The sequence below is a fragment of the Aethalodelphis obliquidens genome, unplaced genomic scaffold (assembly GCF_003676395.1).
Source record: "Aethalodelphis obliquidens isolate GAN/ISIS:26980383/991018 unplaced genomic scaffold, ASM367639v1 scaffold102, whole genome shotgun sequence".
NCBI lineage: Eukaryota > Metazoa > Chordata > Mammalia > Artiodactyla > Delphinidae > Aethalodelphis > Aethalodelphis obliquidens.
In genome coordinates this window covers 2,422,701-2,446,724 of record NW_020838046.1, presented here as the reverse complement: position 1 = coordinate 2,446,724, position 24,024 = coordinate 2,422,701, and the positions used below count along the sequence as shown (strand labels likewise).

The window sequence follows — 24,024 nt, the reverse complement described above, 5'->3', positions numbered from 1 at the left end:
GTGTGGAAACACCACTCAGGGTTTATAGGAACACCATTATCCCTTCTGTTCACAGCCTACCCATCCAGCCTCCCTTGGTCCAGCCATGGGTATGAAAATGGAGGTGGGAGGACAGAAGGCTAAAAGAGATGAAGTCTAGTGGGAAGATCATCGGGTCTGTTGGGGGATGCAAGCCAGTCCCATCACCTCCACACAAGGCTAAGTTACTACCTCCAAGGACTGACCTGTGACATCCAGGTGGAAGCAGACCTTCTGGCCCCCGGCCTCACAGCTGTACTCCCCGGCATCTGCCTTGACCACCTGCTGCACCACCAGCCTCCGGGTGCAGCCCTTGGCCTCCACATGCACTTTTGAGCTTGAATTCAGCTTCTTCCTGTTCTTGTACCACATCACCTCCGTCTGGGCCTGGGCCACCTCGCAGCTCAGTGTGGTGCTGGCCCCCACCACGGCCTGCACCTCCTTATGTGCTGGCTGTCCCTTGATAAACACCGCAGAGGACTCTGGGCACAGAAAGGGAGACACAGTGTCAGAGACACAAAGCTGGTACCAGCCTGTGAGACCAAAACTTAAGAGTTCAGTAAATTTTCTCCTTGGAGCCAGTGATGCCATGTGCCCAGGAAGGTGTAGAGTTGTGTTTACAAACATATATCTCAAGTGTACATTTTGGTGATGTTCTGACACAAGGTCAATTCCTAAGGCTGGAGGAAAGTGGCCAAAGTTATTCTAGCATCTGTCACAGCTAGTTCATTGTCTTTCCCATGTGACAGTCACCTCTGGCAAGCAGGTTGGGTTGTGTGCACTTGTATCCCCTATATGTATAAATACATATAGGATCTCAAAGAGTCCATGCTGTATATGCAGTCATTCATTCATTCATTCATTCAATCACTGATGCAACTAATGTCAGTGGAGGGCCCATTATCTGCAGGCACTATGGTGGTGCTGGGAATGCTATACCATAGCTGGAAACGTGAGTAACACAGTCTCTGTTCTTACAGATCTTACCTTCTACTGAGGAAAAACAAACAAACATACAAACATGAAAATGATTTAATGCTACGGTCAATGCTGTGATGAAATAAGACAGAGTGATGCGCTAGAGAGAAGGGACTGACGACAGTGACTTAGATTTGGTGGTCAGAGAAAATCTTGGTAAGGAGTAATGTTCAGGTGAAGTGCTAAATGATAAAAGGGAGGCAGCTTTGATGAAAGCTGAGGGGAGTCATTCTAACGGAGATGAGAGCTAGGGCCAGGGCTCTCCTAGAAGGATAGATGTGAAGTGAGTGAGGAAGGTAAAAGGGAACCACACTGGGCATCTGATTTTCTCCTCTGGACACTGCTGCTCCTTGGTACAGCATGATACTAAAAGGCATAGGGCTGCTACTACGAAAGAGGAAACCTGGTCAGGCTATGTACACCTTGTATAAGCAGAAAGATAAAGTTAGAGATTGAGGAGCCAAGCCTCCAGGAAGAATAGATCTGGTAGAATTGAGCCCCACACTCAGCCACATTCCCCTCAAGATGTTTGATGAGCTCCACAACTGCATGGCCCAGGAGACTACGAAGCCAAGCAGAAAACCTCTGAAAACTAGAGCACACGTTTTAGCACCTTGCATTACCAGAGACAAAGATCAGAGTTGAGTGTCTGCCTGAAAAGAGACCCCCCTCCATACCCCAAGTCTCTGTAGAAATCCTTGGAGGACTATGCCCAGGAATGGGGGCAAACCAGAGATAGATGACCCTGATCAAAACGGTAATGCAGCCTTGAGTCAGTGCAGTCCTTGAATAGACTAAAGTTCTTAGTTGTTCTCTCCCTCCCTAGCAAAGGAAATACTGATCCTCTGTCTGAAGTAAGATAACATCATCCATATTCAAAAAGTTTTCTCAAACGATGTCTGACAGTCAACTGAAAATTCACTGGCATGCCAAGGACAAGAGTGAATAGAAATCCAAAGAAAAGCAATATCAGATGATCAGACCAGGATATAACCATGATAATATTTCTTTAATGTGAAAGAAAAGAAAATATATCAAATACAAAAATTTTACTACAGAGTCTAGAATCTATAAGAAATTAAACAAATGGAAATTATGAAACTGGAAAATACAATAACTGAAAGTAAACACACTATAAATGGGTTTGACAACAGATTAGATATAGGAGAATAGAAAATTAGTGGATTGGAAGACAGATCTAAAGAAAATATCCAGACTAAAGCAGAGAGAGAAAAAAAATTAAGAGGTGGAGAGAAAGAGAGATACATATGAGACATGTGAGAAACCACACTCTATGGTTGAGGAAAGACAAAACTCCACAGACTCAAAATGCTCTGCAACCCTAACCAGGATGAATACAAAGAAAATCACACCTAGGTTCATCAATGTAAACTGCTGAAAATCAAAATCAATACCTTAAAAACAACAGGAAAATTTAAAAATGACCCTTGAGGGAACATAATATGTATGACAGTAGATATTCCAAAAAAATACATGGAATCTGGAAGACAGTGGAATAGTCTCTTAAAAACATTTTTTTAAATATGGGCAGGGGATTGTTAAACTGTAATTTGATAACCAGAGAAAATAGCCCTCAGAATATTGGGCCTAAATCCTGGCTCTGTAATTCTCTGGCTATGTGAACTTTGGCAAGTTATGGAATTTCCTTGTGCCTTATCTTAAAATGGGAATAATCAGAATTCCTCTTCCTGAGGTGGTTGTGAAGTTTAGACAAGTAAAAAGACAAGAAGCACTTCATAAAATCTGGCCCTTGGCATGTAATTAATACCCGCTAGCTGCTATGTGGTAAGTTTTGTGAGAAAACACACTTTTAGGTGGCATGACCACACACCCCTACTCCCTAATAATTAAGCTGAGGAACATAAGAAGGACCTCAAGGAACCCACCTGTGATGTTGAGGTGGAAGGAGATCTTTCAGCCCCTGGCCTCTCAGCTGTATTCACCCAGCACCTACCTTGCCTACCTGATGCGCCACCAGTCTCGGGGTGCAGCCCTTCCTTGGCCTCCACACACATTTTTGAGCTTGAACTCAGTTTCTTTCCCTCCTTGAACCATATCACCTCTGTCTGGGCCAGGGCTACCTCACAGCTTAGCATGGTGTTCACCCCCACCTCAGCCTGCACTTCCCTGCATGCTGGATGCTCCTTGGCAAATATCAGTGTGGCCTCTGGGGACAGGGAGGAAGACGAGACAATCAAATTTCTAGAATTGGATGAGGGCCCACCTTCCAGATCTCAAAACCATGATGCCTTGGCCACAAGCTAGTTCTATTCCTAACTTTCTCAACACAGAGAACGTCACACTCAGAAGATGTACAAAGCAGGGAACAGGTTAGTTCTCAGAATCTGAAGGCTCCCAGTACAATAATTTTCACACTGGTAAATGTTACAGTTCAGGCTCTGGCATCTACTTAGCACCTGTGATCTCATAATTACCCTAACAAAGAGAGGCATCATTTGTGGCTGGCATATCATAGCATTGGTATTTTCAGGGAGAATTTCTTATACCATGTCACCAAGAACAGGCAATACCCCTGAGTCACAGGAACATTAATATGTTAATGCAGTCTACAACTTCTAGCAGGCCAGTCACCATTAGTGTAATCAAATCCTTGGCCTTGGGAATCAGATGCTGCTTTTTATTAACTTACTCTATTTGCTTGACATCACATTACTCTAGAACAGAGGTCCCCAACCCCCAGGTCACAAACCAGTACCAGTCCACAGCCTGTTAGGAGCTGGGCCTCACAGCAGGAGGTGAGCAGTGGGTGCGCAAGCAAAGCATCATCTGCTGCTCCCCATTGCTTCCCATTGCTCCCCATCACTCACATTACCACCTGAACCATGCCCCCATTGCTTGCATTACCACCTGAACCATCACTTGCATTACCACCTGAACCATCCCCCCCATAGCTCGCATTAGCGCTTGAACCATCCCCCCTCCCTGGTCCGTGGAAAAATTATCTTCCACAGAACTGGTCCCTGGTGCACAAAAAGGTAGGGAACCACGCTCTAGAACCCATTCTACTACTCTAGACTTGATTTTCTTCTTTATAAAGTATATTCATTTGTAATTCTTTCAGTGAGATTTTATGAATGATAAATTCTCTCCATTTACTCTCTGAAAATGTCTGTATTTCACTTAACTTTTGAATGATAGTTTAGCTTGATACAGAATTCTAGATCAACAGTTATTTTCCCTCAGTGCTTTGGAGACTATAACATCTTTTCTGTGCTCTTCATTGCTGTTGAAAAATCTACAGGAAGAATAACTATCATCCCATTAATCTTTTTTCCCTTTGGAGGTTAAGATCTCCTCTTGGTTTTTGGCCTTCTGGAATTCACTAGCTGTGACTTTTTTTTTTTTTTACAATTCCCATTATTTCTTATGAATCTTGAAGTTTAGGATTCATGTCTTTTACCATTTCTTAAATTTCTCCACATTATTTCTTTCATTATTTCATCTTCCTCATTATCTCTAGTCTCTCCTAGAAGTCCTTTTAGACATACGTGTGGCCTTCTACTTCTCTTCTATGTCTGTCATTATCTCTTATTTTCTACCTCTTTGTGATTCATCCTGAGTAATTTTCTCAGATCTATCTTCCAATTCAATAATTCTATCTTCAGCTATGTCTAATTTGCTGTTTATCCCTCCACTGAATTGTTATTACAAAAGTTGTGTTTCTTATTCAAGAAATTTCATTTGGTTCTTTAAATCTGCCTGTTCTTTTCCCTAGTATTTCACTTTTTCTTACATTTTCTAGTCTTCCATACATATCTTTAATCATTTTAAGTAGACTTATTTGACATACTCTTTCAGATTGTTTTTCTATCATCTGAAGTTCCTGAGTGGAACTTCTGATCTTCTAATACTGCTCTTGTTTGTAAGTTCCAACTCTCATTTATATTGGATCATTCTTCTGGTGCTTAGATAATTCCTTTTATTTCTTATATGACTTAAAATACAAATGCATAAACAATAATTATAAAACTATAAAGTTAACGGACACACTATGTATGAAGACATAACTTGTGACATTAACAACATTCAGCTTGGGGCACAACCTGTAAAGAAGCAGAGGTTTTCTATTGAAACTAAGATGATATAATTTCAAACTTGATTATTACAAAGTTAGATGTTAATGACAATCCCCAGGGTAATCACTAAGAAAAAATGAATGTGCGTATACATAAAGAAATGAGAAAGGAACAAAAATGGCACACTAGAAAAAATAAATTAATCATAAATGACAATAATGGAGAAAATAATGGCAAAAAGATATGACATATAAGAAACAAAGAGTAAAATAGCAGAAGGAAACACTTTCTTATAAGAATTAACTTAATACAAAATGAATTTTTAAAATGCTGTCTACAGGAGATTCACTTTAGATCCAAAGATACAAATAGGTTGAAAGTGAAAAGATACTCCATACAAATAGCAATCAATAGAGACCTGAGGTGGCTATACTGTCAAACAAAAGGAAAAAAACATTACAAGACATTATATTTAATATATACAGATATAGATTAAGGATGTTATACATTGATTAAAAGGGTCAATTCATCAAGAAGATATCACAACTATAAACATAAGCACAACTAACAGGAGAGCTCCAAAATATATGAGACGAAAACTAAAAGATTAAAGGGAGAAATAGACAGTTCTCCAAGAATAGTCAGAGACTTCAGTACCCTACTTTCAATAATGGATAGAACAACCAGACAGATCAATAAGGAAATAGGACATGAATAACACTATACAAGAAACTAGACCTAACTGACTTACAGAGGACACTTCACCCAACAGCAACAGAAGACACATTTTACTCAAGCACATATGGAACATCCTCTAACACAGACCACATGTTAGACCATAAAACAAGTCTCAATAAATCTAAAAAGACTGAAAGCATACAAAGAATCTTTTTGATTATGATGCAATGAAACTAGACAGCAATACTAGAAAGAAAACTGGAAAATTTAAAAGTATGTCAAGGCGGACCTTGAAGATGGCGGAAGAGTAAGACGCGGAGATCACCTTCCTCCCCACAGATACACCAGAAATACATCTACACGTGGAACAACTCCTACAGAACACCTACTGAAGGCTGGCAGAAGACCTCAGACCTCCCAAAAGGCAAGAAACTCCCCATGTACCTGGGTAGGGTAAAAGAAAAAAAGAAAAGAAAAAACAGAGACAAAAGAATAGGGATGGCACCTGCACCAGTGGGAGGGAGCTGTGAAGGAGGAAAAGTTTCCACACACTAGGAAGCCCCTTCGCGGGCGGAGACTGCGGGAGGCAGAGGGGGGAGCTTAGGGGCCGCCAAGGAGTGCACAGCAACGGGTGCGGAGGGCAAAGCGGGGAGATTCCCGCACAGAGGATCAGTGCTGACCGGCACTCACCAGCCCGAGAGGCTTGTCTGCTCACCCGCAGGGGCGGGCGGGGCTGCGAGCTGAGGCTCGGGTTCCGGTTTCGGACAGAGCGCAGGGAGAGGACTGGGATTGGCGGCTTGAACATAGCCTGAAGTGGTTAGTGCACCACGGCTAGCCGGGAGGGAGTCCGGGGAAAAGTCTGCACCCACCGAAGAGGCAAGAGACTTTTTCTTCCCTCTTTGTTTCCTGGTGCGCGAGGAGAGGGGTTTAAGAGCGCTGCTTAAAGGAACTCCAGAGACGGGTGCGAGCCGCGGCTAAAAGCGCGGACCCCAGAGACGGGCGGGAGACGCTAAGGCTGCTGCTGCCGCCACCAAGGGGCCTGTGTGCGAGCACAGGTCACTCTCCACACCCCTCTTCCGCGGAGCCTGTGCAGCCCGCCACTGCCACGTTCCCAGGATCCAGGGACAACTTCCCCGGGAGAACGCACGGCGGGCCTCAGGCTGGTGCAACGTCATGCTGGCCTCTGCCGCCGCAGGCCCGCCCCGCAGGCAGTGCCCCTCCCTCCCCCCCGGCCTGAGTGCGCCAGAGCCCCCGAATCAGCGGCTCCTTTAACCCCGTCCTGTCTGAGCAAAAAACAGATGCCCTCCAGCGACCTACACGCAGAGGCAGGGCCAAATCCAAAGCTGAGCCCCTGTGAGCTGTGAGAACAAAGAAGAGAAAGGGAAATCTCTCCCAGCAGCCTCAGAAGCAGCGGATTAAAGCTCCACAATCAACTTGATATACCCTGCATCTGTGGAATACCTGAATAGACAACCAATCATCCCAAATTAAGGAAGTGGACTTTAGGAGCAAGATCTATGATTTTTTTCCGTTTTCCTCTTTTTGTGAATGTGTATGTGTATGCTTCTGTGTGAGATCTTGTCTGTATAGTCTTGCTTCCACCATTTGTCCTAGGGTTCTATCCGTCCATGGTTTTTAAAAAATTTTTTTCTTAATAATTAATTTTAATAACTTTATTATACTTTACCTTCATTCTTTCTTTCTTTCTTTCCTTCCTTCCTTCCCTCCTTTAGACAACGAATCATCCCAAATTGAGGAGGTGGTCTCCGAGAGCAAGATTTATGATTTTTCCCCCTTTACCTCTTTTTGTGAGGGTGTATGTGTATGCTTCTGTGTAAGATTTTGTCTGTATAGCTTTGCTCCAACGTTTGTCCTAAGGTTCTATCCGTCCCTTTTTTTTTTTTAAATAAGTATTTTTTAATTCAATAACTTTATTATACTTTATTTTATTTTTACTGTATCTTCTTTCTTTCTGTCTTTTTTCCTTCTTTCCCTCCTTCCTTCCTTCCTCCCTCCCTCCCTCCCTCCTTTCTTTCCTTCTTGCCTTCTTTCCTTCTTTGCTTCTTTCTTTCTTTCTTTCTTTCTTCCTTCCTTCCTTCCTTTCCTTCTTTCTTTCCTCATACTTCTACTAATTCTCTCTACTTTTTCTCCCTTTTATCCTGAGCCATGTGGATGAAAGGCTCTTGGTGCTCCAGCCAGGAGTCAGGGCTCTGCCTCTGAGGTAGGAGAGCCAACTTCAGGACACTGGTCAACAAGAGACCTCCCAGCTCCACATAATATCAAACGGCGAAAATCTCCCAGAGACCTCCATCTTAACACCAGCACCCAGCTTCACTCAACGACCAGCAAGCCACAGTGCTGGACAACCTATGCCAAACAACTAGCAAAACAGGAACACAACCCCACCCATTAGCAGAGAGGCTGCCTAAAATCATAATAAGGCCACAGACACCCCAAAACACACCACCAGACGTGAACCTGCCCACTAGAGAGACAAGATCCAGCCTCATCCACCACAACACAGGCACTAGTCCCCTCCACCAGGAAGCCTACACAACCCACTGAACCAACCTTAGCCACTGGAGACAGACATCAAAAACAGCGGGAAATACGAACCTGCAGCCTGCAAAAAGGAGACCCCAAACACAGTAAGATAAGCAAAATGAGAAGACAGAAAAACACACAGCAGATAAAGGAGCAAGATAAAAATGCACCAGACCTAACAAATGAAGAGGAAATAGGCAGTCTACCTGAAAAAGAATTCAGAATAATGATAGTAAGGATGATCCAAAATCTTGGAAATAGAATGGACAAAATGCAAGAAACAGTTAACAAGGACCTAGAAGAAATAAAGATGAAACAAGCAACGATGAACAACACAATAAATGAAATTAAAAGTACTCTAGATGGGATCAATAGCAGAATAACTGAGGCAGAAGAACAGATAAGTGACCTGGAAGATAAAATAGTGGAAATAACTACTGCAGAGCAGAATAAAGAAAAAAGAATGAAAATAACTGAGGACAGTCTCAGAGACCTCTGGGACAACATTAAACGCACCAACATTCGAATTATAGGGGTTCCAGAAGAAGAAGAGAAAAAGAAAGAGACTGAGAAAATATTTGAAGAGATTATAGTTGAAAACTTCCCTAATATGGGAAAGGAAATAGTTACTCAAGTCCAGGAAGCGCAGAGAGTCCCATACAGGATAAATACAAGGAGAAATACGCCAAGACACATATTAATCAAACTGTCAAAAATTAAATACAAAGAAAGCATATTAAAAGCAGCAAGGGAAAAACAACAAATAACACACAAGGGAATCCCCATAAGGTTAACAGCTGATCTCTCAGCAGAAACCCTACAAGCCAGAAGGGAGTGGCAGGACATACTGAAAGTGATGAAGGAGAAAAACCTGCAGCCAAGACTACTCTACCCAGCAAGGATCTCATTCAGATTTGATGGAGAAATTAAAACCTTTACAGACAAGCAAAAGCTGAGAGAGTTCAGCACCACCAAACCAGCTTTACAACAAATGCTAAAGGAACTTCTCTAGACAAGAAACACAAGAGAAGGAAAAGACCTATAATAACGAACCCAAAACAATTTAGAAAATGGGAATAGGAACATACATATCGATAATTACCTTAAATGTAAGTGGACTAAATGCTCCCACCAAAAGACACAGATTGGCTGAATGGATACAAAAACAAGACCCTTATATATGCTGTCTACAGGAGACCCACTTCAGACCTAGAGACACATACAGACTGAAAGTAAGGGGATGGAAAAATATATTCCATGCAAATGGAAACCAAAAGAAAGCTGGAGTAGCAATTCTCATATCAGACAAAATAGACTTTAAAATAAGGACTATTAAAAGAGACAAAGAAGGACACTACATAATGATCAAGGGATCGATCCAAGAAGAAGATATAACAATTGTAAATATTTATGCACCCAACATAGGAGCACCTCAATACATAAGGCAAATACTAACAGTCATAAAAGGGGAAATCGACAGTAACACATTCATAGTAGGGGACTTAAACACCCCACTTTCACCCATGGACAGATCATCCAAAATGAAAATAAAAAAGGAAACACAAGCTTTAAATGATACATTAAACAAGATGGACTTAATTGATATTTATAGGACACTCCATCCAAAAACAACAGAATACACATTTTTCTCAAGTGCTCATGGAACATTCTCCAGGATAGATCATATCTTGGGTCACAAATCAAGCCTTGGTAAATTTAAGAAAATTGAAATTGTATCAAGTATCTTTTCTGACCACAACGCCATGAGACTAGATATCAATTACAGGAAAAGATCTGTAAAAAATACAAACACATGGAGGCTAAACAATACACTACTTAATAATGAAGTGATCACTGAAGAAATCAAAGAGGAAATCAAAAAATACGTAGAAACAAATGACAATGGAGACACAACCACCCAAAACCTATGGGATGCAGCAAAAGCAGTTCTAAGGGGGAAGTTTATAACAATACAAGCCCACCTTAAGAAGCAGGAAACATCTCGAATAAACAACCTAACCTTGCACCTCAAGCAATTAGAGAAAGAAGAACAAAAAAACCCCAAAGCTAGCAGAAGGAAAGAAATCATAAAAATCAGATCAGAAATAAATGAAAAAGAAATGAAGGAAACAATAGCAAAGATCAATAAAACTAAAAGCTGGTTCTTTGAGAAGATAAACAAAATAGATAAACCACTAGCTAGACTCATCAAGAAAAAAAGGGAGAAGACTCAAATCAATAGAATTAGAAATGAAAAAGGAGAGGTAACAACTGACACTGCAGAAATAAAAAAGATCATGAGAGATTACTACAAGCAACTCTATGCCAATAAAGTGGACAACCTGGAAGAAATGGACAAATTCTTAGAAATGCACAATGTGCCAAGACTGAATCAGGAAGAAATAGAAAATATGAACAGACCAATCACAAGCACTGAAATTGAAACTGTGATTAAAAATCTTCCAACAAACAAAAGCCCAGGACCAGATGGCTTCACAGGCGAATTCTATCAAACATTTAGAGAAGAGCTAACACCTATCCTTCTCAAACTCTTCCAAAATATAACAGAGGGAGGAACACTCCCAAATTCCTTCTATGAGGCCACCATCACCTTGATACCAAAACCAGACAAGGATGTCACAAAGAAAGAAAACTACAGGCCAATATCACTGATGAACATAGATGCAAAAATCCTCAACAAAATACTAGCAAACAGAACCCAACAGCATATTAAAAGGATCATACAACATGATCAAGTGGGGTTTATTCCAGGAATGCAAGGATTCTTCAATATACGCAAATCTATCAATGTGATAAACCACATTAACAAATTGAAGGAGAAAAACCATATGATCATCTCAATAGATGCAGAGAAAGCTTTTGACAAAATTCAACACCCATTTATGATAAAAACCCTGCAGAAAGTAGGCATAGAGGGAACTTTCCTCAACATAATAAAGGCCATATATGACAAGCCCACAGCAAACATCATCCTCAATGGTGAAAAACTGAAAGCATTTCCACTAAGATCAGGAACAAGACAAGGTTGCCCACTCTCACCACTCTTATTCAACATAGTTTTGGAAGTTTTAGCCACAGCAATCAGAGAAGAAAAGGAGATAAAAGGAATCCAAATCGGAAAAGAAGAAGTAAAGCTGTCACTGTTTGCAGATGACATGATCCTATACATAGAGAATCCTAAAGATGCTACCAGAAAACTACTAGAGCTAATCAATGAATTTGGTAAAGTGGCAGAATACAAAATTAATGCACAGAAATCTCTGGCATTCCTATATACTAATGATGAAAAATCTGAACGTGAAATCAAGAAAACACTCCCATTTACCATTGCAACAAAAAGAATAAAGTATCTAGGAATAAACCTACCTAAGGAGACAAAAGACCTGTATGCAGAAAATTATAAGACACTGATGAAAGAAATTAAAGATGATACAAATAGATGGAGAGATATACCATGTTCTTGGATTGGAAGAATCAACATTGTGAAAATGACTCTACTATCCAAAGCAATCTATAGATTCAATGCAATCCCTTCAAACTACCACTGGCATTTTTCACAGAACTAGAACAAAAAATTTCACAATTTGTATGGAAACACAAAAAACCCCGAATAGCCAAAGCAATCTTGAGAATGAAAAAAGGAGCTGGAGGAATCAGGCTCCCTGACTTCAGACTATACTACAAAGCTACAGTAATCAAGACAGTATGGTATTGGCACAAAAAGAGAAATATAGATCAATGGAACAGGATAGAAAGCCCAGAGATAAACCCACGCACATATGGACACCTTATCTTTGATAAAGGTGGCAGGAATGTACAGTGGAGAAAGGACAGCCTCTTCAATAAGTGGTGCTGGGAAAACTGGACAGGTACACGTAAAAGTATGAGATTAGATCACTCCCTAACACCATACAAAAAATAAGCTCAAAATGGATTAAAGACCTAAATGTAAGGCCAGAAACTATCAAACTCTTAGAGGAAAACATAGGCAGAACACTCTATGACATAAATCACAGCAAGATCCTTTCTGACCCACCTCCTAGAGTAATGGAAATAAAAACAAAAATAAACAAATGGGACCTAATGAAACTTCAAAGCTTTTGCACAGCAAAGCAAACCATAAACAAGACCAAAAGACAACCCTCAGAATGGGAGAAAATATTTGCAAATGAAGCAACCAACAAACGATTAATCTCCAAAATTTACAAGCAGCTCATGCAGCTCAATAACAAAAAAACAAGCAACCCAAGCCAAAAATGGGCAGAAGACCTAAATAGACATTTATCCAAAGAAGATATACAGACTGCCAACAAACACATGAAAGAATGCTCAACATCATTAATTATTAGAGAAATGCAAATCAAAACTACGATGAGAATTCATCTCACAGTGGTCAGAATGGCCATCATCAAAAAATCTAGAAACAATAAATGCTGGAGAGGGTGTGGAGAAAAGGGAACACTCTTGCACTGCTGGTGGGAATGTGAATTGGTACAGCCACTATGGAGAACAGTATGGAGGTTCCTTAAAAAACTACAAATAGAACTACCATATGACCCAGCAATCCCACTACTGGGCATATACCCTGAGAAAACCATAATTCAAAAAGAGTCATGTACCAAAATGTTCATTGCAGCTCTATTTACAATAGCCCAGAGATGGAAACAACCTAAGTGTCCATCATCGGATGAATGGATAAAGAAGATGTGGCACATATATACAATGGAATATTACTCAGCCATAAAAAGAGACGAAATTGAGCTATTTGTAATGAGGTGGATAGACCTAGAGTCTGTCATACAGAGTGAAGTAAGTCAGAAAGAGAGAGACAAATACCGTATGCTAACACATATATATGGAATTTAAAAAAAAAATGTCATGAAAAACCTAGGGGTGAAACAGGAATAAAGACACAGACTTACTAGAGAATGGACTTGAGGCTATGGGGAGGGGGAAGTGTAAACGGTGACAAAGCGATAAAGAGGCATGGACATATATACACTACCAAACGTAAGGTAGATAGCTAGTGGGAAGCAGCCGCATAGCACAGGGAGATCAGCTCGGTGCTTTGTGACCGCCTGGAGGGGTGGGATAGGGAGGGTGGGAGGGAGGGAGACGCAAGCGGGAAGAGATATGGGAATATATGTATATATATAACTGATTCATTTTGTTGTGAAGCTGAAACTAACATACCATTGTAAAGCAATTATACTCCAATAAAGATGTTAAAAGAAAAAAAAAATCAATTCTATTTCCATACATTAGTAATGAACAATTTTAAAATGAAATTAACAAAATTCCATTTACAGTAGCATCAAAAAGAATAAAATACTTAGCAACAAACTTAACAAAATAAGCACAATTCCTGCACACTAAAAACTATAAAACATAATTGAAAGAAATTTAAAAGACCAAAATAAATAGAAAGTCATCTCATATTGTGGATTAGGAGACTAACACTGTTAAGATGGCAAAGAGGACTTCCCTGGTGGTCCAGTGGTTAAGACTCTGCGCTTCCACCACAGGGGGCACAGGTGTGATCCCTGGTCAGGGAACTAAGATCCCACATGCCACATAGTGCAGCCAAAAAAATAAAATTAAAAAAGAAATCTGGGGCTTCCCTGGTGGTGCAGTGGTTGAGAGTCCGCCTGCTGATGCAGGGGACGTGGGTTCGTGCCCCGGTCTGGGAGGATCCCACATGCCTCGGAGTGGCTGGGCCCGTGAGCCATGGCCGCTGAGCCTGCGCGTCCGGAGCCTGTGCTCCGCAACGGGAGGGAGGGGCCACAACAGTGAGAGACCCGCGTACTGAAAAAAAAAAAAAAAAAAATCTGATACCAGTCATTTGGGTACATCCCTGGTGGTGCAGTGGTTAAGAATCTGCCTGCCAGTGCAGGGGACATGGGTTCAATCCCTGGTCCGAGAAGATCCCACTTCAGCACCACAACTACTGAAGCCTGCATGCCTACAGCCCGTGCTCCACAACAAGAGAAGCCACTGCAATGAGAAGGCTGTGCACCCCAACGAAGGGTAGCCCCTGTTCGCCACAACTAGAGAAAGCCCACGTGCAGCAACAAAAACCCAATGCAGCCAAAAATAAATAAATAAAATTTTAAAATAAAATAAAAAGATGGCAATATACCCCAAATTGACCTACACATTTTGATGCAATCCCAATCAAAATACCAGCTGCCTTTTTTGCAAAACTTAAAAAGATGATCCTAAAATTCGTGTGGAAATGCAAGGGACCTCAAATAGCCAAATCAATGTTGAAAAAAAAGTTAAAGAATTCACATTCCCAATTTCAAAACATACCACAAAGCTACAATAATCAAGACTGTGGTAGACATATATATCAACGGAATAAAATTGAGAGTCCAGAAGTAAATATTTAATTAATGGTTAATTGACTTTCAACAAGGATGCCAAAAAAATTCAATGGGGAAAAATTCTTTTCAACAAATGGTGCTGGGACAACTGGATATCCAATGGAAAGGATGAAGTTGGACCCCTAACTCACACCATACACAAAAATTGTCACAAAATGGATCAAAGACCTAAATACAAGGGCTAAAATTGGAAAACTCTTAGAAGAAAACATAGGTGTCAATCTATTTGACCTTGGATTAGGCAACGATTTCTTAGATGTGACATCTAACACACAAGCAACCAAAGAAGATAAACTAGATTTCATCACAATTTTAAAACTTTTGTGCACCAAAGGGCACAATTAAGAAAGTGAATGGAAGAAACTATTTGCAAATCATATATCTGATAAGGCTATACTATCCAGAATATACGAAGAACTCTTTCAACTGAGTAATAAAAAGATAAATAATTAAAAAACAAGCAAAGGATCTGAATAGACATTTCTCCAAAGAAGATACACAAATGGCCAAATACATATGAGAATATGCTCAACATCATTAGTCATCAGGGAAATACAAATCAAAACCACAATAAGATACTACCTCACATCCACCAGGATGGCTATAATCTGGTGGTTCCAGGCATCCCGGGGTTTGTGACTGCATCACCCCAATCTCTGCCTCCATTGTCATTGGCCATGTCCCTGTGTATCTGTATCACGAATATCCCTCTTCTTTCTCTCAAAGGACACCTGTCATTGGAGTCAGGGCCCACCCTAATCCAGGGTCATCTCATCTTGTGATCCTTTCCTTGATGTTGTCTGCAGAGACCCCATTTCCAGTTAAGGCCACATTCTGAGTTTCCAGACAGACTTCAGGGGGACACAACACTGACGACTTGCCTAAGGTCACCTGTCTCTTAAGAGGCAGGAGTGAGGTCTGACCATGTTCACTCTGATCCCTCCACAGCCTGCCTCGAAGTCAGTGTCCAAAACAAGGGCACAGCCACCCTGATGTGGGCATGGGCCAGTGCCGCAGGACAGATCCCTCAGCAGAACCAGGCCAGCCACACCACCAGATGCCCACCTCTACCACCCTCAATGTTCCACTGCTGAAGCTGGAAGATTAGGACTCACTTTCCCAGGTGTCTGAGCAAGGCATGGCCATCGGACCCACACAGTACTAGGAGGCATAGGGAAAATCTGCTGTGGGCTCCTCAGAGAGCATCTGTTCTCTGAATAGAAGAAAGAGCAGGTGACACCCTGTGCTAGGTAGGACTGCCTCAAGATCCGTGCACCACCGTATGCATGCACCTTCTCCAAGCTATTCCACCAAACACTAATCCAGGCACTGCTGTGAAGGGATTCTGCAGAAGGAATGTAGGTCCCAGATCAGTTGACTATGAGTTCATTAACAAGGAGATTATCCTGGTTGGGCCTGACCTAATCAGGTGAGACCTTAGAAGGGAGGGGGTTCTTCCTGGCCAAAGAGATTTGGAGCATAAGAGCGAATGGACATGAGGGGCCATGTGGCAAAGGACCTAAGAGCAGCCCCTGGCTGCCAGCCAGCCAGGAAATAGCCTTAGACCCAGAACCACAAGGAAATGAATTCTGCCAGCAACTTGGATGAGCTTGGAAAAGGACCCTGAGAGAACTCAGCCAGATGGCATATGGATTCCAGCCCTTGAGACCCTGAAAAGAGAATCCAGAATCCACATCTTGAATTCTGATCTATAGAACTGTGAACTAACAGATGGGCATTATTTTAAGCCACTGAGTTTGTGATAATTTACTGCACAGCAGTGAAAAGGAAAAAAACAAACACACACACAATCCTTACATGTTCTTCCCACCTTGAACATGATGGCTGGAGCTAGGGAAGCCATCTTGTGACCATGAGGCAATAAGCTTTAGAAAGATCTTTATCTTATGCTCAAGAAAGCAAAGATCTAGACAGATAGAGCCTGTGTCCTTGTGGTAGATTGTTAGAAATTGTCCCCAATTAACCAGGGGACTTCTCATCAACAGTGAGGTCTACTTCTCCAACTCCTTGGAACTAGGCTGGCCTTATGTCTGGCTTTGTGCAATAAAACACACAGAATGTAATATTCTGGGACTGGTGAAAACAAATCTTAACAAACCCTGTAGCATCTCCTAATCCCTAAAGGGAACCCAGCCAGAAGATGAAGGAGCTCAGGCTACCCACATGGAGAAAGAGGCCTTGAGAACGAGATGTCACAAGGAGAGCATAGCCCCAGAGGAGAGAACAGCATGGTCCCAGACAGGAATGAGCCCAGACAACATCACTAGAAGAGAGAGGCCTGTCATCACAGCCAGCCCCCTGACTGGGACATCAGACACACAAATGAGGCCAGACTGGATCCTCCTGTCCCAGTCAACACCAGGTGGAGCAGAGATGAGCCACCCACGCTGAGCACTGCTTGAATTCCTGCCCACAGACTGTTCCATTGGGCCACTAAGTTCTGGGGTTATTTGTATAACTGATATGGGCCTGATGAGTCAGCTGAGCACCTTCCGCCCCCTGGCCTCACAGCTGTACTCCCCAGCGTCCCTATTCCCCACCTGCTGCACCACCAGCTGCCGGGTGCAGCCCTTGGCCTCCATGCACACTTTTGAGCTCACACTCAGCTTCTTCCCATCCTTGTACCATGTCACCTCCGTCTGGGCCTGGGCCACCTCACAGCTCAGTGTGGCACTGGCCCCCACCTCGGCCTGTACCTCCCTGAGTGCTGGCTGCTCCTTGGCAAACATCGCCGAGGGCTCTGGCAACAGGGAGGGATACACAGCAGGGGCTCTGCCAAGGTGAGGTTTCCCGAGTCCTGGAGCCATGACAGAGCTTTGCTCTAGACCCCAGGCAGCCTCGGATCCCACCCATCTGAGGATCCTTTGTGATGAGGTGCTGCACATGGAACCCTCCATGGGCACAGTTGGTCCAGGTACCCCAACCCCTCCTGGGTGTGATGGGAAGCAGCCTCAGAGCTCCATGATGGGCAGCCCAGCCCCAGTGCCTGTGCTCAGATGGAAGGAGGCATGGGCGGCATGGCAGAGACCCTTCTGAGGGCCAAGATGGGGCAGAACTGGACTTGGAGAATCTGCCAAGAGACCTCAATGGCTTCTAGAAAGAGCCAGGGCCTCAGATTCACCAAGATCCAAATCTAACCTTCCAAGGACACTTCCAGCACTTTCTAGGTCTGCTCTGCCTCATTTCCTCATCTTTAAAAAGAGGACAAGGGCTTTAAATTTCCTTCTTATGTTTTATTTTCCAGGCCTGCATTCTTCACCTATATATATTAGTTTCATGGGTCGTTTCTTCACCCAGATTCAGAAGTAACTGCCCCTACCCCCAAGTATTCTCAGAAGAAATGAAGGGAGAGACAGCTTGGCCTTGCAAGTGCCGCACAGCCGGATGCAGCCAGACCTGCTCCACACACACCAAGCCTGGGAGGCAGTGCACTAACCACAGACACGCGACCGGAAGTCCACAGAGTCCTCGCCCACTTGGCACAAGTAGGTGCCCTCATCCTGCACGGTGACTGAGGTAGCCACCAGCCAGTGCCCATGTCCTCCTGTGAGAAGTACCGGCAGGAGTGACCAAGCTCCACCCCATCCTTGTACCAGTGTACACACATGTGGGCCTCAAAGTGGGCTGAGCCCCCGGCCATGGCGTCTACACAGCCACCAGCCATGTCCTTGTGCAAGACAGGATGTGAGGCCTACAAGGGCACATGGGCAGGTCAGGGGGCCGACAGAGCCCTAACCACACTCGTGCCCAGGCAGCTAGCAGAGGAAGGGGCTCAGGCCTTCAGGATCATGGGAGACACTGGCCCTCGCCCCAACCTAGGCCCCTTCAGAGACAGTGCCAGCCTCAGCTGCTGACTTTCAACCACCCAAGTGCCACCCACTCATAGGAAGCTCCTCCCCTACTGAGCAGAGTCCCTGACCCCTACCCTCCCAACGGGGTTGGCAGGGTCCCTGGTTCCCCACCCTACCCTCAGGGGTCACCTGAGCCTGCCCAACCCCCTACCCTCCTCACAAGGTCAGCAGAGCTGCCCAGACTCCTGCCCTCCCCACATGGTCACCTGACTCCATCCCCCCCCCCCCCCCCACTGTCTCCATAGCATGGGCTGAGCACCCCACACACACCCCTGCCCTCCCCACAGGGTCACCTGAGCCTATCTGACTCCCCACCCTCCTCAGGGGGTTGGCAGAGCCCCTGATCCCCCACCGTCCCCACGGGGACAGAGAACAGCGGCTCCTGCTACCCAGGTCCCCCAGAGCCTATCCAGAGCTGGGGGACAGAATGCGTGGCCCTGGCCACAGCGGCGGCCCAGGGAGGACATGAACACACACACACTGGTGTCACCTTGCACCAATAGTTGGTAGGTGATGCGGTCCCCGTGGCTGACACACTCATACAGGCCTGCGTCTTCTCGCTTCACGTCCCGCACTAGCAGTGCCCGCTGCCCAGCTGACGCCTGCACCTCATACTTGGGGCCTGGAGACAGTGCGTGTCCGTCCTTGAGCCACGTCACAGCTGCAGCCTGGTCCGATAACTCGGCCAGGAGCTGGGCCTCCTCGTGCAGCCGGGCCAGCACCTCCCGTGCTGCCACTGCTGCTGCCGGACCCTTGGTCGTCAGCCCCAGGGCTGCTGGAAGTCACAGACAGGTGGAAAAAGGGGGTGTGGGTGAAGGGGGAAGTGGACAGGGGGGAGTGGAACGAGGCAGAGTGAACAGAGGGGGAAGAGCCAGATATGGTGGAGGGGAGTCAGAGAGGCAAGAAAGGCGGAGACAGGACAAGAAGTGGCATAGAAGGAATCAACAAAGAGGGAGGAGGGGAGAAGGGGAAGGGAAGGGGGGCATACAGACAGAGAATTGAAGCTTGGTGCCATCGGGGACACTTTAGCCCCTCTTCCACTCACACCCGGGGACCTTGCACACCCCACCACCTGGCCCCACTTCATCCGGCAGCCCGCCTGCCCCAGGAGCAACGACAGATCTTCCGAGCCCTGAGACCCCAGGGACCCCATCCCGCCCCCACTCCTGGAGGAAACGGGGCTCAGAGGGGCCCCAGGGTCAGGGGATGGGGTCCCCCTACCTCGGACCTCCATGCGGATGCTGCTCTCGATACCATTGGCCACGAACTTGAGCTCGGCCCCGTGCAGGCTGACAGGCACCAAGCGAATGGTGAGGGTGTGCCGGGTGCCGTCACGGTGTATCACGTACACGCTGCTGGCCTTCAGCGCCTGCCCGTCCAGGAACCACTCCCCTGCTGAGGCCGTCGTGAGGTCCACAGAGAAGGTCACCTCGCCGCCTTCCACTGCCTCCACCGCCTTCAGAGGTGTTTTCACAGCCAGCTGTGGGGCTGTGGGATGGGGGCTTCAGGAAGGAGCTGGGCCCCTGCCCTCCTCTCCTCCAATGCCTGGGCCCAAATAACCCCTGCGCTAGGAAGTCCACTGGACAAGCGCATGGAGACCACGAGCAAAAGTCAGATGCAGGGTGGAGTGAGGACAAGTTACAGCCACCCGAGATCCCCTTCAGATCCCACAAACCCAGTGTGGCAGGGCAGCTGTGTAGCCCAGTGCCCGGGGGCTGGTGGATACAGATAGGTTCCTGTGGGGCTTGAGTCCTGTCTTTGGGTCCCACAAAAAAGTCTTCAGTAGCATCAGGACCCTGGGCCCACCCCACTACCGTAAAGAGGACCCATGAGTCACTCTGGCCTCTCCAAGGCTGGGCCACACTCTGGGTCTGGGTGATTCAGGGGCAGATGGCCCCACAGGTTGTTACCAGGGTGCCAGGGAGAACAGAACCTTCCACACTTACCCAGGTGTACAGTTCCCGGGAACTCGAGGTAGGGGCTGTGGCCAAAGCTGTTCACAGCTGACACCCTGAACTGGAAATCCCCCTCCTCGGCCACGCCAGCCACAGTCAGCTCAGGCACTGCCACCCACTCGTCTTCATGGCACCGGCTCCAGGGGTAGGTGCCCACTCTCTTCCTCTCCACCAGGTAGCCGTCGATAGCAACAGGGCGGTCCCCATGGGGGGGTGGCGACCAGCCAAGGGTCACGGAGCTCTCTGTCCTGGCCTTCACCACAGGGGCCTCAGGAGCACGCAGGAGCGGCCTTCTGGGGGCTGAGCAGAGCACGGGCCCATGTCAACAGCTGGGAGCCCCCTCCCCAAGCCCTGGCTCCAAGGTCACAGGAGGATAAAGGGGTTGTCACAGAATTCCCAGCCCTCCCCAGGGGCACTGCCCTGGTGTTCTGAAATGGCCTCAGCCCAAGGGGACTTCCAGCCCAAGAGGACGCTGTGAGCCCATAACCCCAGTCTCAGGTGTGGCCATTTGCAGTGAAAAGAGTGCCCGGGCTTCAGGGGCCACCCTGAGCTGTCCACGTGGCCTGGAAAGGAAGTCTTTCCAGTCCTCAGCCTTGACTCCATGGGGATCTTGGGCTGGATGATGGTTGAGGCAAGGCACAATGACCCTTCCAAGGGTGCTGAGACCCACGTGCAGGGTCCCTATCCCCAGCAAAGGGCTGACCCTGGGGGAGCCAATCTCAACACCAAAGGCCACAGAAAGAGGACACACCCGCGATGTCACCCCCTACACGCCGTGCTTCTAGAACCACCTGCACTTTCTAATCTGGTTCACGGGGTGGGGGGCCACCAGGACTCCTACTTTGCAGATGCCTAGTGTGACCACAGTGGAGGAGGGTGTCAAACAAACCATGAGCCCCAGAGAACCAGAGCTCCAACCTAGGCATTCCCTGCCCCGCATGGCGCTCCCCGCAACAGGCGACAACTCAGAGCAGGGCCCAGTGGACTGTGGGCAGTGTACCCTCTGTGTGACAGGTACTCCCTAGGCCCTTACCTGACACGCAGAACTGGGTGGATGTCCGGCAGCCCCCAGCCACAAAGGCCACCTCACCGGCATCGTCCAGGCTGCACTGGGAGACGGTCAGCGTGTGGCACGTGCCTTCGGCAGTAATGGCCACTCGGCCCCCGGCCACCACCTCCTTCTGGTTCCACAGCCAGTGGATGGGGCCCTCTGGCTTGGCCAGCTCCACACAGAACACGGCCGTGTCTCCCACTCGCCCAGCTGTCTTCCTCGGGAGCTTTCGAAGGAGGTTGCCTGGGGTGGGCAGAGGAGCAGTGGGGAAGGGGAGGGGGAAGGGCTGCAGCTGGTCAGAGAGACCCCTGTAGGCCTGTCCCACCCCTACCTCCTTCCCGCCCCTGTCCCCCGAGTGCCCACCCCACCCCTCCCTGACGCACCCCTCGTGCCAGGGTCCTGCCCACCCCACCCGCCCACTACCTACGCCGCTTGCCCAGCTCCTGTGAGACCCGGACCCTGCCCAGTCCCTGGGCCCCCTGCCCGCCCACCTTGCACCGCCAGCTCGGCCACCGTGCGACTGCCCTCTGCCGTCTCGCAGATGTACACAGCATCGTCATCGGAGGTGACGTTGAGCACGGTCAGCCGGCGCTCAGTGCCTGCCTCCTCGATGAGGTACTTGGCACCGGCCCACAGCCGCGTCTCCTCCTTATACCATGCAGTCTCCATGGGCGGCTGCGGCACCTCACACTGGAACGTGGCCGACGCTTTCTCTGGCACCTCCAGGTCCTGCAGCCGCTTTCTGAAGGGCACCTTGGGCTCTGCGGAAAAAGAGCTCAGGTGAGTGGAGCGCGGAGAGGGAAGAGGGGCAGGCAGGAGGGGTGACAGAGGGGGCGGTCAGGGGGCGAGGAGGAGGGTGAGCGGAAGGAGGGGGACAGGGTAAAGGGACGTGTAAGGCTGGGGTGGGGGCAGGGAGCCAGGACAGGGGTTGGAGGGGCTTTGGGGGCAGAGGGTGGTGGGTGGGAGGGCAGAGGAGCTGTAAGGAGGGGACAGAGGGAGGTAGGGGTATAGAAAAGGAGGGAGGACAGAGGAGAGGGAAGAGAACTTAAAGGAAAGAGCCCCCCGCCCAAAATATAAGGAGAAGTCTGGAAGAGAAAAGGAGAAATGAGGCAGGTGAAGCCACAGCAAGCAGCCCCACTGAGCAGGCCCCTAGGCTGGTCCTGGACAGGCAGGATGGGTTGGGTTCACACAGCAGTGAGGCCACTGGACAAGTATTGGCCTGCGGAATGGCTCAACTCCAGGAGCGCACTTCCGTGCGAAAAACAAGGAAACTGAGGCACACACACAAGGGTTGAAGCGCCCTGCTGGAGATCCTACAGCTGGTAAAAAGTGGAGGTGGGACTCCAACCACTTCAAGAGGCTGGTCTTAGGAAACAAGAGTAAACAGCCCTCCAGCAAATTCTAATGGTGTTGCCTACAGCTGCCCCGGTGCCCTGGGGGAGCTCCCAGACCTGGACATGAGCCTGCACACTGACCCAGAACCACCTTCAAGCTGCACCCTGGTGCAGCCCCAGCCTGAGGCCTCCGACAGCACAAGGTTTGTCCTTGCTCCTGCCCTCCTTCCAGCTCTGCCAGGGAGACCCCCTTAGCATCCTGTAGGAGGGGTGGAGAGCCAGGTCACCCTCAGCCACTGGGCACCCTGACCATCTCCTAGAGGGAGGGGGTGTTAGTGACAAAGCACTTTGTTGTATACTCGTGTTACTCTCACACAGACAATGGAACAGAACAGCGAGAGCTGCCAAGACCTCCATCCACGGATTCCTCTACCAGACAGGCACAGGGTGGGGAGAGGGCAGCAGCAGCCAACGCTGGAAGGAAAAGACAGGAGGCCTGGGGAGGAGCCTCTGCCTGTGCTCACTGCGCACAGTGACCTCGTGCCCGGCGCCAGGAGCTCACCTCGCACGACGACTAGCACGGAGCTGTAGGTCTGGCCCACGAGGTTGGACGCCGTGCAAGTATAGAGGCCACAGTCTGACTGCTTGCAGAAGAGGATCTTGAGCACGAAGTTCTCCTGCGCGTCCTCATACACCACATGTCGCCGGCCCTCGGCCACCAGCTGCCCATCCTTCTTCCACACTATCTCAGGCTTGGGCTCACCCGTCACGAAGCAGCTGAGGCGCGCGTGCTTGCCCTCAGTCACCGTGCAGGTGCGCGTGCAGGCGCTGCGTGGCGAGGCCGGGGCGCCCTCGGTGCGCATGGCCTCGCGCCGCAGCTGCAGGTGCGCCAGGAGCATGGCTGTGGAGGCCCCAGGCGGGCAGTCTGTGTCTGTTTCCTTGTCCACTGAAAGTCCGGCGGCGGCACTAGCGGCGCCCAGCGGGTTCTCCGCGTGCACCGTGTAAGTGCCGCTGTCGCGCGGCCGCGCAGCCAGGATGCGCAGCGCGCTCGCCTCACCGCTCGCCTCCACGCGCACTCGCGGAGCGTCCAGTGCGCCCAGGCGCCGCCCATCCTTGGCCCAGCTCACAG

The 24,024-nt window shown here is 47.5% G+C and overlaps 2 protein-coding genes across 2 annotated transcripts; one reads left to right on the top strand and one right to left on the bottom strand.

Moving 5' to 3' along the window:
- Positions 1 to 21,808, bottom strand: LOC113614710 (obscurin-like; the record flags this gene model as incomplete). The annotated part of the gene is given in 13 exon segments (XM_027096435.1): positions 1 to 723; positions 2,890 to 2,961; positions 2,963 to 3,016; positions 3,018 to 3,184; positions 8,076 to 8,090; positions 9,548 to 9,557; positions 17,194 to 17,444; positions 18,141 to 18,233; positions 18,236 to 18,395; positions 19,035 to 19,330; positions 19,777 to 20,043; positions 20,502 to 20,810; positions 21,544 to 21,808. Coding segments are annotated over 13 exon segments (2,484 nt in total), but the record flags the coding sequence as incomplete, so codon positions are not given.
- A 245-nt stretch (positions 21,809 to 22,053) lies between these two features.
- LOC113614709 (putative uncharacterized protein OBSCN-AS1) lies at positions 22,054 to 23,559 on the top strand. Its single transcript, XM_027096434.1, has 3 exons — positions 22,054 to 22,341; positions 22,982 to 23,098; positions 23,274 to 23,559. The coding sequence occupies exons 1-3, from the start codon at positions 22,103 to 22,105 to the stop codon at positions 23,557 to 23,559; spliced, it is 642 nt and encodes a 213-aa protein (XP_026952235.1). The 5' UTR covers positions 22,054 to 22,102.
- The last annotated feature ends 465 nt before the right edge of the window (positions 23,560 to 24,024 follow it).

Coding starts and splice junctions, on each gene's coding strand:
- LOC113614709 (XM_027096434.1), top strand. CDS start 22,103: ATGTACACAGCATCGTCATCGGAGGTGACGTTGAGCACGGTCAGCCGG. Junction 22,342..22,981: donor TCTGCGGAAAAAGAGCTCAG/GTGAGTGGAGCG, acceptor TGTTGCCTACAG/CTGCCCCGGTGCCCTGGGGG. Junction 23,099..23,273: donor GAGGCCTCCGACAGCACAAG/GTTTGTCCTTGC, acceptor ACTCTCACACAG/ACAATGGAACAGAACAGCGA.